Source organism: Meleagris gallopavo, chromosome 16 (assembly GCF_000146605.3).
Source record: "Meleagris gallopavo isolate NT-WF06-2002-E0010 breed Aviagen turkey brand Nicholas breeding stock chromosome 16, Turkey_5.1, whole genome shotgun sequence".
Classification (NCBI taxonomy): Eukaryota; Metazoa; Chordata; class Aves; order Galliformes; family Phasianidae; genus Meleagris; species Meleagris gallopavo.
In genome coordinates, this window is record NC_015026.2 from 12,523,099 (window position 1) to 12,540,259 (window position 17,161).

A 17,161-nucleotide genomic window follows, 5' to 3' on the forward strand; every position below is an offset into this window, starting at 1 on the left:
CTGCTGAGAACGGGCTGCTCGGCGCAACCCCGCCGCGGCGTTTCGTTCCGAAGAGCCCGTCTGAGAAAGGCGCACCGCTTTTAGCTCGCGGGTGGGGGAAGGTGGGAGCTGCGCTCCGGAGCTCTGATAACCGGGGCGGCGTACGAGTGGGGCACGGTGCCGCAGCCTTGTGTTTCGTGCCTGCCGCTGCCTTGTGTTTAATGCCTGCGCCTTACGTTTCGTGCCTGCCGTCTGCCTCCGGCGCACCTGACCGCGGTCGCGCTGCGGGCTGCCGGGCTCAGCTGCTGCTCGCAGTGCCGGAAAGCAGCCCGGGCTCTCGCGAGGGGAGAGAAGAAACAGAAAACTTGAGATAGAGAAACGGGAAAGCTTCAGCTTGAGAGAAGGAGAAGGAAAAGACGGCGGTGCACTGACGTGGCCGGCTTGGGTTTGGAAATCCGTTCTTTGAGGAAGAAAACCAAGAGGCGCCGCTGCCCGGAGGCTGCACGAAGTGGAGGAAAATCTCATCACCGACTTAACGGCCTCACCGAATAACGTTCCTCAAGTGAAAAGTCCCGCAGAAGCCGAGTGCCAAAGCAATACGAGAGGTTTTGCAGCATGGATAACGAGACGGGTCGTTACCTCCTCTTTCTCCTGATCGCTGGCTTCTTTCGGGGAGAGCCGGCAGTGCAGGACGCGCTGTGCTCCGGGGCAGCGCTGAGGTCTGAAACCCTTCCTCGAGCCGCTCCGAGGGGACGGACGGCAGCAAAGCGCTGCGTGCGGCTGGGCTGCAGTTACTGCGAGAAGAGCCGGCCTTGTAGTTCTACAGCTCTTTCGTTCTTGTGTGTGTGTTTACTTGTTTTATTAACGAACCGCCGCTTTGATAAATGTTAGAGGGACTGATACTCGGTTTTATTTTTGTACCCTTTGTTATAATACTTGTTATAATACTTGGTAGTTGTCTGTGCTCCAGAATTACAACTTCTTTCCTTAAAAAGCAAACAAAGAAGGAGAGGGAGGTGAGAGCCACGGCCATCAGTGTGGGGCACTGGTTTCACACTGCTGCATGGGCTTTTAGTTCAGGGTTAACCTGGGGGAGAAGGAAAGTGTCTTAATTAACAAAGTGCAAAATTATGCAAAAACTGCTGCGTTTCTCTGGCCTTTGCTAAATATACAACAGTTCTAGAAGCTTTTCATTCCCTGATATGTAATGTGGCTTTAGTGCCATTATAGAAGTGTCAAAGTGCTGTGCTGCACTCTTCAATGGATGGGAGAATATCCTTCTGTTGGTAGAATTTGTTGCTTTGCTGCTTCCTGGTCTCCAGCTAGCATAAGTACCTCGTCTAGTGAGCTGGTTTAGCTCCAGCAGCAGTTTGTGAATGCTGTATCCTTACCAGACGTTTTCCTCTCTTTATGCCGACGTTGTTCTGCTCTGTTTGTGGAGCAGCAGAGCTCTGAAGTGAGGGATGAACAGAGAAGAGTGCTTTGTGTCCTGCAGGTGTTGTTCTGCCTCAGCGTGTGCTTGTAATGCAGGTGGTTTGAGTTGGGAAAGCGTGAGCAGATTTAGGTGTCCATTCTTTCAAGGAAGAATCACAAGCAAAAAGAAAAATCTGGGGGAGGGAGCTGGTGCTTCTGCTGTTCGTTAATCCTTCTCTGGAGTCTGGTGACTCACCTGCCCAGTGTGAGTGCAGCTGGGCACAGTGAGCTGATGGCTGCCTTGTTGTGTGCTTGGAATAGAGGAGGTTTATGAAAAGTAGAAAAGTGAAGTGGGATGGGTAGCTGAAACCATTGGTCTTTGTCCTGCTGCATGCATTTCTGAAGGCTTGAAGGGAAGGGTTGTGAGAGTCAGGAAGCAGAAGCAAGAACTGCTCAGTTCTTCTCTGTGCTGGGCGGTACTTGGATCTGAAACTCCCAGATGTATGTGGAAATTCTTGTGTATCCATGTGAAAGGCCTGGTCCTGCATTTAGTTTGTGCATTAGTCATTCGCTGCTTGTGTACCGTGTTTTATCTGTAAGTTGCACCCATATGCAAAGCAGTAGGCTAACCTTTTGGCATCACTCACTTCCTTGTTACGTCTTATCCTTGTTTTTCCTTACAGCCCAGTACTCACCACTAGTCTTCCCTTTTGAAGCATTTGGAAGCAGCAATTGAGAGTGGGCTTTAAGAAGATAGAACCTGTGGGCTTTTTCTGCCTCTGCCATCAGCTCTTTTGTGCCTGCTTATTTCAGCCATGTAAGTTCAGATTATCTTTTAATTAGTGAATTAGTGCCATTTCATGCAATCACAAAATAGCCTGAGTTGGAAGGAACCCACAAAAATGGCCAAGTCCAGCTCCTGCTTGGCTGAGTTCCCCTGATTTAAGCCAGCTTTAAGCCATTTCAACTATCTGTCCTCAGCTACTCATCATATGACATGTGTCCTTGCATGAGCAGTTGGGTACAGTTTGTGAACCTGTTAGAAATTCATCTCAATCCCATGTTGGGTCCATTAGACTCAATTTTGGTTTGATCCGATGTTGGTTTGTGATTTTAACTTTTTCTCTCCTTTGCATTCAGGTGTTATACATTGGTTGCTCTTTCCAGGCAGCTGTGAATCAATGGCATTTTAGATAAGGGGATCTGAAACGTATCATGATTAGGGGTATAAACTGCTCTGTACTTATTTGCAGTGAGCAAAATACAAACGGAAACTGTGAAAAGTCTATCAATGCCTTTTTGAGGTTGCACAGGGGATGTAACACCTTGCTGACTCAGGCTGTGAGTCTTGCCTCAAATAAAGTGTTGAACATGCTTCCTGGAATGTCCCTCTGACGTCTGTTTTCTAATCTTCAGGCTAACGCTTATTGGGAAAAGGCAATGGCTAGCATGCCTATATTCTGTAGTAAAGTAATAATTGGTAAAGTTGTGTTTAGCATTGATTGAAACCTGGGTAAGCAGCAAAAATGATACACTTACTACTTAACTGAGTTGTAAAAGATCTGTATTGAGTTGGATGTACATAGTTGTTTGGGGTTTCTTTTCCCTGCAGTATAAGTACTTATTTATTTTAAATTGCAGCAAAGATCAATGTTCTATTTTAATTGTTTGCACTTCACCACAAACGAGGCTCATTTTAGTCAGCAAACATTGTGCAGTCGGTCGTATTTCTTGCTTTTGGAGGAGACTGAGGACATCTGAAATACAGTTCTGGAGAACTGGGAGAAACTGCCAGATAGCTTAGCATAGTAATAAGGACGCATGATGTCCTGGCTGTGACATTTTTAGTTTGTAAGGAGAGGGCTGGCGGTGGAAAGATGTATAAAAACTGAAAAGATAAAGAGAAGGAAAAAACAACGACAATATTGAGTTCAACTTTTACGTTTTGTCTTTCTGATGGCATTAAATACAGTTTGTGCTGTGAAATGTGCATTTTGATCTGGTTACTTCCTGCTGTTTGTCTGAGACAAGTTGCTGCTTTCTCTAAATAAATTCTTCTGTTATGACGTTCTTTTCTGTTATGTTCTAGATATAATGTCTGCTCCTAGCGGCTTTCCTGCCCCATCTGCACCACCTTCATATGAGGAGACTGTAGGAATCAATGTGAACTATCCTCATCCCTACCCTGTCCCAGAACCTGGCCTCAGACCAGGTGGGAAGGGAACGATCCCTCCCCAGGGCCCAGGACAGCCTATGCCAACAAGTAGCCCTGGTAAGCCTGAAGCCTGAACCACATTAAAGAGGAGTCGGGTTGGTGTCAGAGGTGCTGTGCAGAAACTGAAGGATTGCGGCTGACAGGTGTTTCCTACCTAACCAGGAAATAAGATCAGCCGAGTCTCACAATACATGCAGAGCACAATGGTATAAATTACATGATTTGCCTTTCTGCAGTTTTTAATAGAGACCTATTCTTAGACAATGTGTTCTGCATTAGGAAACATCACGGTGACTTCTTCGTCACTGTGTATTTCAGTGCTCTGAGCCTCAAGTATTTCAGAACTGCAGCTGGTTGTAGTTCAGAGGAAGCTGGTTATCTTTTCTTCCTCATTTACCCACTGAATAAACAAAATATTTCTTTGTTCAGTTACAGTTCAGACAGTGTATGTGCACCAACCAGTAGTGGTGTTCTATGACCGCCCAGTTCAGATGAGTTGCCCTTCCTGTAACCAGATGATCGTGACACGTATCTGCTACGAGCCAGGAGCATTGACTTGGCTGTCGTGTGGTGGCCTCTGCCTGCTGGGGTAGGTTGATTCATTTGCACTTCACTTTTTTTCCTCTTATGTGACCTTTTGCAGCCTTAAGCAGCAGTAAAGGCCTTGTAGTCTCAGCCTTGTTGCTTTCTCATTCTGACCCTTGATGGTTTGAAGAGATGGCGTTGGCTGGAAGTCCTGCAGGGCCTTAAAGCAGGTTGATAACAGCTCAGATGTGTGTTCATCTTAAAGCTCTGTGGCACCAGTTTTGCACATAGCTTTGGTAGGAAATTTTCAGGAAGTGTTGTTTTGTCTTCTTGTGCATGTAACAAGTGGTAAAGCAGTATGGTGTTGTGTTTTTTCTTTGCAGGTGCATAGCTGGCTGTTGCTTAATTCCCTTTTGCATTGATGCTCTGAAAGATGCGGAACACTTCTGTCCAAATTGCAATGCCCATGTTGGTTCTTATAAGCGTCTATAGGCAGTGTGTAAGCACTAAGAGTTGATTAGCACCTCTCTGAGCCCTTACTGAAGCTTAATGGAGGCTTCATCTTTTTTTCTGTCTTGTCACTGGAAACCAATAAAAATTAATGTTTGTTGCCAGATCGTTTGAAGAAGAATTTGCTAAGAATTGATGATTCTGATTTAGGTCTTTTTAGGGCTCGATGGATTGCTCAGTCCTGCACCAGGTGGTGGCTGCTAATTGTTTGCCTCTTTCTGCCTTATGCAAAACAGGTTGGTGATGTTGGTCCCATTAATCTTAACTCAATTGTGTTGCACACTGTTTGCTTGCTTTACAGTCTTGGCACAGACCACAAGGAGAATGTCTGTAGAGGACTGTATAGCCTCGTGCTTGATGTTGATGGTAGTGCAACAGCAAAGTTGACAAACTGGCAGCCAGTTGCTTGCCTCTACATAGGTGCCCCTCTGACGAAGGAAGTAATTTGGTCCCCAGTCTTATCAGTTGGGTACTTTTTTATGAGCACTAAAATTAACTTCAAAACTTTCTGTGAAAGACAATCAAACCTAGAGGCTTCTTCCTTCTTGGAAGCTGCATTACCAAGTGGACAACTCAGGTTATTGTGCATCACTGGTGATTGAATGTAGTACCTGAATTTCCTTGCTAATTTTCAACCTACTTGTATCTTTACTTTGCAGTAAAGTTACCTACTCAGAAATATTTAATAGATATTTCTTCATTTTTTTTCCTTTTTTACTGCTGATTTATTAGACTCATTTTCCAAATAAATGGTGACTTCTGTTCTCAGAAACCTAAGCTATATGTGATCGTGAACACAAAAATTAAAGTGACACTCTGAAAGTTGAAGAATTTAAAAAATGGTAGACATGGTCTGAATATCCTCTGAGTTCATTCGGGTGACAGCTGTGTGGAGCCAGCAGCTGGGTGTTGGGGCAAGGCTGCAATGCTAACACTGTGCTCATCTCTGTAAAGGCTACAAATAAATATGGATTTTAAAATGCATTTATTGCTTTTTCCTGATGCGCCTTCTACAAATATTTGGTATATGGTAACTTTTCAGAAGTCTTTCAGCGCTTCATTTTTGAAATCTCAGAGTTCTGTGGGTCACAAATGCAATGGCTGGGCCTCATTAATTAGTCCTTGTAAACTGCTGTTGCTTGTGGGTCAGCTTGCAGATGGTTTAAGAGCTTCCATGTTCATCTGTCTTTGCAGCTACAGCTGGCAAGGGACTGATGGAGAGAAAGAAGTGCTTCTTCTGTAGCTTTCTGTTCTGGGTGTGTATGACTTGCTCACGTTTCCTGTCGGCTGTGCCTCCCCACTGATGGTTTTGGTGTTCTCTAAGGCTCTGGGTGGTGCTGCTTTGAAGCTTCTTTGAATTCTCTGATTATGCTGTCACTGATTCTCACATACACAAATCGTGCATTATTGTAAAGCCATCTTTTCCCTTGGATTTCACAAAAACGTCAGTTTACCACCAGAGTAAGACAGGAAGTAATGAAGCTCCCCCATATACGAAGTGCTGGGAAAATCTGAGGTGGGAGTACCATGATTTAGAAGAACCCTGAACAAAACAAAAAAAATAAAAAAGAGAGAGAGAGAGAAAGAAAAGAAGAAAAAAAGTGGGCTGTCCTTGGCTTTGTGCACATAGTCAATTGCATCTCTTTAAACTGCTCTTACGGACTGAGAATGAGACGTGCTATGTGTTGGTAGCTGCTTCATGTAATTAAACATTCTGCAAAAACTTCTGCTGCCCCCTCTGTACTTAAATTTCCTTGGGTTTGTGTTTGTGCGCATGGGCTTATCTATGGAATGCACCGAGGTGACTTGCTTTAAGTTTATTTTGGACAGAGAAATGAAAATGCTTTGATTGTGTTGAAGTCGCTGGTTGTTTTTAAAACTGTTTGCATTTAAAATAAAAACATGTTTTCTTTCTAGTGCTCATTAGTGGAAAATTATAACACTTTGGATGTTTGCAAACATGTGAATATTAAAATTGTGTCAAGAAATGTAACCATGGGTTACATTTTTCAGTATCTACCTTGAGCCAAGGCTCTGAGAAGCTGCAATCTCTGGCCTGCAGCTAAACTGCTCGCACACCGAGCCGGGTCTGGAAGTGTCAGAAAGGAAATAAGTGTTTGGTCTTATTAAATACACATGCTAAAGCACTTCTTAAACTGCCCTTGAATAGCACTTTCCCACAGCAAGCATAAGGCGCTGGCACTGTGCGAACAGGCAAGAAACAAGGAGTGACTAGTGCAGTGGTAATGTAGTGATGCTCAGACATGCCTGCTGTGAATGTGCCTGCTGTGAATGTGCCTGCTGCCTCAGCGACTGCAGGAGTCAGGAGCTGTGCTGCTGAGTGGCTGCAGTCCTGTGGTCACCTCTCGCCCTCTGCAGCACTGTGTGCTGTCTGGCACCGTGTGGTCTCTCCAGCCGAAGCATGGAGGGCAGAGCGTGGGCAGGTGTGTGTCAGACAGGTGATCTTGTGGATCTCGAAGGCTTTTCCAACCTAAATGATTCTGAGCCAAGGCCAGAAGTGCGTCTTCTGCTCAGGTAAGTGCCTGGAGTGGTGTGTGCTCAGGGGCAATAGGCAGCCTGGAGAAAGAGCAGGGAAGGAGACAGACAACAGAGGTCCTTGGGACTGCCCTGGAAGAAGTCCCAGCTCCGGCTCCAGGAGGACACAGACACCATGATTTTTTGTCTGGGTGAATTGTTAACGACAGCAAGGAGAGCGGTGCTCTGTCTCTTCATGTATTTTCTTGCTGAGATGCAGAAAATGCAGGAAGGTGAGGTTGGCACATGTACATCTTTGTTCTAATGCATTTTTATAAAAAATAGAAGTGTAGTTTAATAAATAATCTATCTGAGTTGTGAACAGCTTTTCCTCTGCTGTTAGATCTGGCATCAGCATGCTGACCTGATGTATTCATACCATTTCCAAAGATGTGTAAGGAAGGAGCACAGGCTGCCCGAAACCCTCCAGCCTCCAATTACAAGTCTGGATGAAGCTTTTCTTGGCCCTCTCCTTCCTTAGCCTTCTAGGATGACATTGCTCTGTGTTCCACTTGGATGATGTTATTACCATTACACTTCTGGTTTCAATCAACAGACCCTGAGCATTCAAATTTAGTTATTTATAATGATGTGTGATAAAGGAAATGCCTTACCATGCAAAGGGGATTAAAAAAAAAAGCACAAAAACCCACCCAAAACTGTTAAAGCCATCACCAGTTGAAAGCCTATCAAGAAGGTGTTATTAGCAAGTTTCAAAGAGCTGCTGTTTATTGCACTGTTTTTAAAAGCATTTCTGGTCATTTAACCACAAGGGTGTGTTTTTGTTTTGTTTTGTTTTTTACAGAAAAGAAGCTGATGTGTGCATGCTCAGACAAGTTAATTGTCTTCTGTTGCTCAGTTATGAAGAATAGATAATGGAACACTTGCTGTTCTCCTAGGAATAAATTTAAGTGCAAATTCTGTGCTGTCAGGTACTCTACCGTGCATCTCTAGGGGTTGTATTTCATAGCAAATTCACCACTGTGTCCCCAGTTCTTTTATGAAATTCTGCAGTGCGATACACAGGATTACCTTCGGGGGGACTTTAAAAGATGTGGCTTTGTGGGCTGAGGACCCTCCTGTGCAATGTGCCAGATGTTGCAGAATTTATTTCTGTGCTTGTTTCTCAAGTGATTTGTTTTCTCAGGCTAAGTCATCAGACCAAATATAGCGAAACCTGCTGATTTCAAAGGAAATGCTGCTGCTTTTTTGGTCTGAGAATCTAAAAATCTACTGTCAGTGTGAACAGGTGCCTGTGGGTTGGAGGTACTGAAAGGGGCCATGCCCAGGTCCAGGATAAGCCTGGCATAGGCAGGAGGCATTCTGAAAGGCCTTTTGTAGAGGGTTGGCTTTCTTTGCAAGGCTCCTTAGTACTTGTATTTTCAAAAGAGAAACCTTTGAAAAAGAAAAGAAGAGCCTTTGAGCTCCAGGGTTTTGTAGTGTTAGCAAGGTATGAGATGGACAGTGCTGCAGGATTTAAACGCATGGTGTGAGCCAGGGATCTGAGTATGGCAACAGAGACTTCACAAAAGCACTGGAAAACACCACCAACAAAGCAATTTCCATTTCTTGCTTTTCCAGATGGTGTGATGACCCTGGGGCTGAAGTGTTATATGTAACCTTGGGTAATCGCTCTGATGGGACGACATCAGTGGGGACATCAGTGGGGTGGGCGTCCTGCGGCACAGTGCTGTGGGCCTGGGCAGGGCGGGGCTGGGGGTCCTTGTCATGCTGGGGAGCAGAGCTGGATGACCAGGCCTAGGGCAGCTGATGGAGTGTTTTAATGCTGAGTTGAAGACCCCAGGACCCCCTGCATGCACTGCAGTTTCTCTTAGTGCCACTCAGACATTAATGTCCAGTGTTGGTAAATGAGAACTTCTGTTACGGTCTTGGATCTTTTGAGAAAGCTTGTTTGCTAATTGTTAAAGAGAGCCCTTCTGCTATGCACACCTACTATTGCAAATGCTTTATTTTTCCATCAAGGTGTTGTTAGTTCAGAAAGAGCAATGGGAATGCTAACTTACATGCTAGCAAATGCTAGGTATTTGTTTGAAAGCTCTGCAACATGGCTCTTCCGAAACACTAGTGCACCTTGTCAAGAAGCTCACCAGACTGGTTTGGTTTGCTTAGCAGTGCCTATGCAGCCTTCTGGGAAAATGTTTTCCTCCTCTTGCTCGTGGTAGGATGTATAGACCATGTTGTGCATCAGCTTCTCAGCAGTTGGGAGGCACCCCAAAATCCAGTGCTCTGCAGTCTTGTGGAGATAGGTCTGATACCTCTGCCTTCTGGTTACCCCCCATTTTGTTTCAGGGCCTTTGGGCTCAGGCTGTGTTCCAGTGTAGCTCTCACACCCTTTGTTGGTCACTCCCTGTTCTGGAGCTGTTTCCTTGTAGGGAGGTTTGAACAGCCTGGGACCTGCATGCGTTGTTGGGGATGAAAGATTTAAAAAAAGTAACTTAAAGAGAAAGTAGGATTTTTTTAATGAGAAAACAAACAAACAAAAGTTCTGATGGAAAATCTAGTTTTTAAAAAAGACAAAGGTTTCTGTAAGAACTTCTGGTGCTTGTGAAGGGGATGAAATAAAATAGCCTTGTTCCAAGAAAGCATTTGGGTTTGAACAAAAACTCAATTATTCGAGGTGTGCTCATGCTTAAGATTAAGCACCTGTTTATGTACTCTGCTGACTTTGGACATCGGTGCCACGCATGGGATTAACAAACACCAAGTAGGAAGACTTACTAGAGAGCATCTGAGTGCTTTGAGAAGGAGCTTCTGTTGGCTTCTGGAATGGCTCACCGCTGTTGCCCTGAATATGAGAGTGGGGCTACAGCAGGGGAGCTGGGCACACAAGCACTGCTTGTAAACTGCAGGTGTTGGGCTCTGTGGATCCCAGCTGAGCTGTAGTGAGGCAGAAATCCCTTCTCCTCCCAGTTCTGGTAATTCCCTCAAGCTGCAAGGTTGCTACACTAAGTTCTCTGAAGTGGTCTCGATATGTAGTGTCTGAAAAACGACAGTGGAGATGAAGAAGACCTTTTCACTTGTTACTTTGGATTGACCATAAGAAATCTCAGCTGACTGCGAGACCTGAAAGATTTTGGGATTCCATTTCAGATGGGATCTGTCCCCAGATTTGACATTTGGGGCATCTGTTGCTTTTTTTTTTTTGTGTGTGTGTGTGTGTGTGTGTGTGTGGAGCGATCTGTCGTGAGTCTGGGTGTGCTGTCTCTCATCTTCTTATACATGTTTTGCATAGATCAGTGACTAAAGAAATTGCTTTATCTTTAATTAAAATGTGCAAACTTTTTAAACTGAGCAAAAGGTAACTGGTGGAGAAAGTAAGCTCAGGCATGCAGATGTGACAGCACCGGCTTGGTGGGGCAGTGTGGTGCCGGGGCTGGGATTGTAACCTGTGATTTCTGCTTGTGTATCTGGTTTGAGGTAAACAACAGCTCATGGTAAACTAGAGGGCCTCAGTGGGTTTAGATGTTGCAGAAAATAAATCTTAACTTGACCAAAGCAGATTATTTCAGAAGGCCTTGGTATGCCTATGTAATTGAGTTCTGGTGGTGCCTCTGCGGCACAGGTGCTCACTGATCCTGTTACATGCCAGGGATTCCAGGGAGTGACAAGATCCCAGACTGGACCAAAGAGCACAAAGAGCAGGAGGCAGACAGCGAAGCTCTCTCGAGCAGAGGAAAGTCACTATTAGTTCAGTGAACCATGGAGTGTCTGTCTCTGCTGTGTTGTAAAGGCCTGGCTGCTATCAGAACTGTACTTGAGTCTTTGTGTGTATTCCTTATCTAAATTTCAGCCGTTTCATATTTAGGACTTTGGTTGAAGGGATGTGCTGCTCCCTGCAAGATATCTCACTTCTTTCCAATGGAAATACTTCTCCTTTAGCCCCAGATTATCTGCAAAGAGTGTTTTTAATATGTGCTTCTGATTAATCACTGGGGATTAATCTCCAGATACAGACTAGGATCTTGAGAATAGCCCTGTGGAGAAGGACCTGGGGGTCCTGGTGGACAAGAAGCTGGACATGAGCCAGCAGTGTGCGCCTGTGGCTCGGAAGGCCAATGGTATCCTTGCTCCATCAGAAGAGAGGTGGCCAGCATGGACAGGGAGGTGATCGTCCCCCTCTACTCTGTGCTCATGAGGCCCCATCTGCAGCACTGTGTTCCAGGTCTGGGGTCCTCAGCACAGGAAGGATGTGAAGCAGTTGGAGAGGGTCCAGAGGAGGGCACTGAGATGCTCAGAGGGCTGGAGCAGCTCTGCTACAAAGACAGGCTGAGGGAGTTGGGCTTGTCCAGCCTGGAGAAGAGAAGACTGGAGGGTGACCTCACTGCAGCAGGACTGTAAACAGGAGGGGAAGCAACTTTTTACATGGGTAGACAGTGATAGGTCAAGGAGGAATGGTTTTAAGTTCAAGGAGGGAAAGTTTAGATAGGATACTGGGGAAGTTCTTTACACAGAAGGTGAGGTGCTGGAACAGGCTGCCCAGAGATGCTGGGGATGCTCCATCCCTGAGGTGTTCAAGGAAGGCCAGGTTGGATGGGGCCGTGGGCAGCCTGGTCTAGTGCTTGATCTAGCGGCTGGCTGCCTGCCTGTGGCAGGGGGTTGGAATGTGATGATCCCTGGGGTCCTTTCCAACCAAAGCATTCTGTGATTGATTGTTGGGCTGTTCTTGTCTTTGTTCTTTTAATCTTGCTATGTGGAGATTGCTCTAAGCATTTGCTATTTGTCACGCCACAAATGTAAGTCACTGTGAAAGTAGTGCCTCCTATTTATTTCCATGGAAACTACAACAGATCCAAAGAGCACAGTAACAAATTTTGGTAGAGCAAATTCTCAGCTACAAACCACTGTTTTTCAACATAGTAACCACCATCAGTTACATCCCTCTGCGGCTGCCCTTGACAGTGCCCCTCTGGCTGTGGGCTGCTCTTCTACCAAGGGACCTTTGGGAGGGTGTGAACTGAAGTGGTTTTGTGAACTCCTGGGCTGAGGAGGTGATTTTGCTGGTTGTGGGGTTGCATGCCATCCTTCTACAGTTGCAGAAGGAGCTTCTGGGAGTTAAGCAGAACTCCTTTCCTCTGCTAAGATTGATCTCTCTCAATGCGGAATATTTCTGCAATGAAATGCTCTCACTAGCAAAAACCTGGAGAGGCTGTAAATTATGTTATGACTTGGAGGCCTGCAGTAATGGTTGTAGCAGCTTTGTCTTGATTTCTGGTGTAGTGCAGCAGTTGGCCTTGCTGAGCTCTGTGGGTGGAACAGGGGCAGGAGGGAGGGTGCCCTGCCCATACTGCAGCTACTTAGCACCCCTCCTTCAGGATGAATGGAGAAATTGATGGAAACAGTGAGACTGTGACATCGGTTCATTATCTCACCTGCAAATAGCAAGAACAAATCCTGCGCTGGCCTTTTGCTCTGAAATTGTGTGCCCTTTGCTAGTTGTTGGATGAAAGATGGGTAAAAGTGTGGCCAGCCCAGGTGATGCACACGGCAGTCCCTGGTGCCCCCCGTGCTGTGCCCGCAGCCCCCAGCACTGCCCACTGCCCCCAGTGCTGCTGTGTGCTGAACTGGCTGTGTGAGGCCTCCGTGCAGTGGGAGCAGCACACAGCTCCTGCAAAATGAGTGCTGTGTCCAGAAAACCACTTGGGACCATTTTAAATGGGTACAGAACTGAACTGCATAAACAGAACAGACTTTATAATACTTCATTATAGCACTGCATAGTTTGAAGTTTATTATGTATTCATGTACTAACTCCAGCTTGCTGGAAAGGTGAGGGCTGTTTTAGAGCAAATGCTACAGATTAAGACTTGTCAGTTTCTTTCCTTATTGGCAAATGTTTCTAGTTAAATGCAAGATGTACCTGGTGTGGGCCAGTGACTTGTGTGACAAATGCACTGTTAGTCGTCGTTAAAAATTCCGTGTTAATCCACTGCAGTGGATTCATGTATCAAACCATCTTGCTTAAGCCTGGGCTTTCTCAAAAGCAAACCATGGCACTGTTTGCTATTGCACAGCCCCCCACTTACCAGGAATACATACAAGTTACTGGCTCAAGTGTTTTATTTTTTTTTCTTCTTTTTTTCCTTCTCCCCCTCTCCCCCCACTCCCTCCCATAGAGATTAAGACTTAATTTTAAGATTTAATTTTACAGATGGATTATAACTGCTCTTTTAAGTGCCATTCTTTTAGGGACAACTTAATTGATCAGGCTAAGGAGAGGAAAAACCTTCCACAGCAGAATGGATTCCATTAAGTACATTCTACGCATTGATTCGTGAGGAGCTGGAGAATTCCATGCCCCTTGAGATCCACTCCAAGAGAAGGGAAGGCTTTGCTCGTCCTTTACGTGGATCTCAGCCACACGCTGCAGCAGCACCCATCTCTGCTGGGCAGGCACTGAGCCCTGCTGGCAGCACAGAGCTCCGAGCTGCTGGGGTCGCTGCCCTCCTGGAGCTCCTGCAGCCCCAGCAATGCCGGAGCACAGCAGGCTGCTGCCACACTCCTGTCAGACATCCAGCCCAGAGCTGTTCATTGGACAGAGACAAGACACCAAACCTCAGAACCAGAGGACAAAAGAGGAAAGAAAAAGGCAGATACAGGACAAGTGCGTGTTTTCTTTGTCACGTTACTTTATGTAACTTCACATAACTGTTGCCATAGGAACATTATGCAGGGTACACTTATGGTTTGGCTTTATGGTGTTCTCCATGTACCAAAATCTTACTTAAAGTATTTAGTAAAACGTAACCTCGCTCCTCCCTTAGTGCTGCACAGAGCAGAAAGCTACTGGTGAGCTTTCAACCTGTTGCCTGTCTTTGGAAGCTTCTAACTTCAAAGAAGAAAGACTTCTGCATCCTTGTCTAGGCAGCTGAAGTCCCCATTACTTATCTTCTGTGAGTACAACAACAGCATCTTCTCACTACCACCAAAAGGAAGATCTGATTTCTTGATTATCAAACACACTCAGTAAGCTGTCAATTCACATGACATATTGCAAGTTAAATAACTCAAGTAAAAATTCACTTTAACTTTGCTGTATTTATATACTATATAAATTTTACATGCTATATATTTACAGTGGGGCAAGTGCTTTTTATCTTTAAAAAAACAAAGATCATACTTCAGACATCTCTGAACAACACAGCTTGTATAAACCAGACAGATTATTCAGATGAACTGTATTTAATACAGGTTCCCCACTCATCTCCTGATGCAGGACCAGTGAATAATAAGTGCATCACAGTTTGATAGCATTTAATAATAAAAATAAAATCACAGTATGAATTTGTCTGTAACTAGAAACTTTAGAGACGAAACAAACAACTGAGACTTGAGACAAGTGACACTATAAAAACAAATGTAATAAAAACATATGGGAGTATACAAATAGTCTGAGAGATACATTCAGAACTGCATATTCTGATCATTATGTTCCACTTGCTGAAAATCAGAACGTATTCTTCGATGTTGAGTGTAAATAAGATGTGAAGTAAATTAGTTTCTAGTGCCAGACGTCACAGAAAAAGGATGAAGATCTTGCAGAACTCCGTAGTTCTTGGAGAGCTTGTGAAATCTTAAATAAGTCTTCAAATAAAATATACATACTGTCAGTTGCAGATTTTATAATCCTGTGGTTTTCCTGGTCGCTCTTGAACCAGATGTCGAACTTGGAGTAACATCACATGAATAACACACAATCAACCTGAGTATGTAATTAAGCAGCATTTGAGATGTTCAATTCCAGGGCATTAGTTTCAGTGAGATATTCACATGGAAATTCACAATGTTCAGCAGTTGTAGAAAGTTTCCACTCTTTTGGATTAGAAGTACATTTTAAAAAAGAAAGTCTCAAGTTTAAAAACTAAAAAAAAAGTTCTTTCATGGTAAAATTCTTCACAGAATTCTGAAGCACCACTTATGATTAGGTTTTGTTTCGATGGTAATGTTGCCATTTAGATAAATTGCAAGTATTGATGGTTAATGTACTTCGATAATGTTGAGTTGTTGGTACAGACGGCCAAAACATGTTGCTCTTGACTGATAGTTAATGTCACTGACAGGAGCATTGAGATGGCAAAAGTATTGATGGTGAAAAGGTGTTGGTTCTGAATGATATGAAAACTCACTGTGAGGAATGCTGGGATGGCTAATGTGTTGATGGCTAAAAGGTGTTGGTTTTGACTGATGGCTAAAGTAATTAATGTGAGTGCAGGGATAACTACAGTATTGATGGCTAAAAGGTGTTGGTACTAACTGATGGTTAAATTCACTGATGGGAGTGTTGGGAGAGCTAAATTACTGATGGCAAAAGGCATTGGTTTTGACTTACAGTTATAGTCACTGATGGGAGAACTGGGATGGTTAAATTACTGATGGCTAGAAAGTGTTGGCTTTGAGTGACAGTAAAAGTCTCTGATGGGAGTGTAGAGGTTGCTAAACTTTTGTGGGCTAAAAGGTGTTAGTTTGCACTGACGGTTATAGTCACTGATGGGAGCACTGGTGTGGCTAAAGTATTGCTGGCTAAAAGCTGTTGGTTTTGATGGTTAGTAAAATCACTGATGGGAGAACTGGGTTTTAATTGATGGTTGAATTCACTAATGAAAACACTGGGATAGCTACAGTACTGATGGCTAGAAGGTGACAGTTTTGATTGATGTTTAAAGTCACTGATTAAAGCTTTGGAATGGTGAAAGTATTAACGGAATTGGTTTTGACTGATAGTTCAAATCACTGATGGGACTGTATGAATGGCTAACCTCTTACTGGCTAAAAGGTGTTGCTTTTGACTGATGGCTAATGCCACTGATGAGAACAATGGGATGGCTAAAGTATTGCTGATAAAAAGGTGTTAGTTTGGACTAATGGTTAAAGTCACTGATGGGAGGGCTGGCATGGCTCAAGTACTGATGGTTTAAAGATGCTAGTTTGGACTGATGGTTAGAGACACTGATGGGAGGGCTGGCATGGCTGAGCTAATGATGGCTTAAAGATGTTGGTTGTGACTGATTGATGAAGTCACTGATGGGAGGGCTGGTATGGCTGAAGTAATGATGGCTCAGAGGTGTTATTTTGGACTGATGGTTATAGTCCCTGATGGGAAGGCTGGCATGGCTGAGATAATGATGGCTGGAAGGTGGTGGTTGTGACTGATGGTCATAGTCACTGATGGGAGGGCTGGCATGGCTGAAGTACTGTTGGCTGGAAGGTGTTGGTTTTGGACTGATGGTTAAAGTCAACGATGGGAAGGCTGGTATGGCTAAAGTAATGATGACTAAAAAGTGTTATTTTGGACTGAAGGTTATAGTCACTGATGGGAGGGCTGGTATGGCTGAGCTAATGATGGTTTAAAGGTGTTGGTTGTGACTGATTGATGAAGTCACTGATGGGAGGGTTGGCATGGCTGGAGTTCTGATGGCTGGAAGGTGTTGGTTTTGGACTGATGGTTATAGTCACTGATGGGAGGGCTGGCATGGCTGAAGTACTGATGGCTTAAAGGTGTTATTTTGGACTGATGGTTACAGTCCCTGATGGGAGGGCAGGTATGGATGAAGTACTGATGGCTGGTAGGTGGTGTTTGTGACTGATGGTCATAGTCCCTGATGCGAGGGCTGCTATGGCTGAGCTAATGATGGATTAAAGGTGTTGGTTGTAACTGATTGATGAAGTCACTGATGGCAGGGCTGGCATGGCTGAACTTCTGATGGCTGGAAGGTGGTCGTTGTGACTGATGTTTATGGTCACTGATGGGCGGGCTGGCATGGCTGAAATCCTGATGACTGGAAGGTGGTGGTTGTGATTGATGGTCATAGTCATTGATGGGAGGGGCTGGCATGGCTCAAGAAATGATGGCTAAAAAATGTTATTTTGGACTGATGGTTATAGTGTCTGATGGGAGGGCTGGTAAGGCTGAGCTAATGATGGTTTAAAGGTGTTGGTTGTGACTGATTGATGAAGTCACTGATGGCA

General features: G+C 44.6%; 1 protein-coding gene across 2 annotated transcripts; it reads left to right on the forward strand.

Annotated features, from left to right (window-relative positions):
* Positions 1-145: 145 nt before the first annotated feature.
* LITAF (lipopolysaccharide induced TNF factor) lies at positions 146-6,211 on the forward strand. 2 transcript variants are annotated; one of them, XM_010719697.3, is made up of 5 exons: positions 146-820; positions 2,076-2,209; positions 3,482-3,664; positions 4,037-4,196; positions 4,516-6,211. In XM_010719697.3, exons 3-5 carry the CDS (start codon positions 3,487-3,489, stop codon positions 4,622-4,624), a joined length of 447 nt encoding a protein of 148 aa, XP_010717999.1. In that variant the 5' UTR covers positions 146-820; positions 2,076-2,209; positions 3,482-3,486; the 3' UTR covers positions 4,625-6,211. The 2 variants fall into 2 exon arrangements, with proteins under 2 accessions (XP_010717999.1, XP_003210591.1); XM_003210543.4 differs by lacking the exon at positions 146-820 and having other exon boundaries at positions 867-2,209.
* The last annotated feature ends 10,950 nt before the right edge of the window (positions 6,212-17,161 follow it).

Bases quoted from the DNA above. Each gene is read 5' to 3' on its own strand.
- LITAF (XM_010719697.3), top strand. From the start codon at position 3,487: ATGTCTGCTCCTAGCGGCTTTCCTGCCCCATCTGCACCACCTTCATAT. The intron at 3,665-4,036 runs GTAAGCCTGAAG...TTCTTTGTTCAG, and splicing joins TATGCCAACAAGTAGCCCTG to TTACAGTTCAGACAGTGTAT. The intron at 4,197-4,515 runs GTAGGTTGATTC...TTTTCTTTGCAG, and splicing joins GGTGGCCTCTGCCTGCTGGG to GTGCATAGCTGGCTGTTGCT.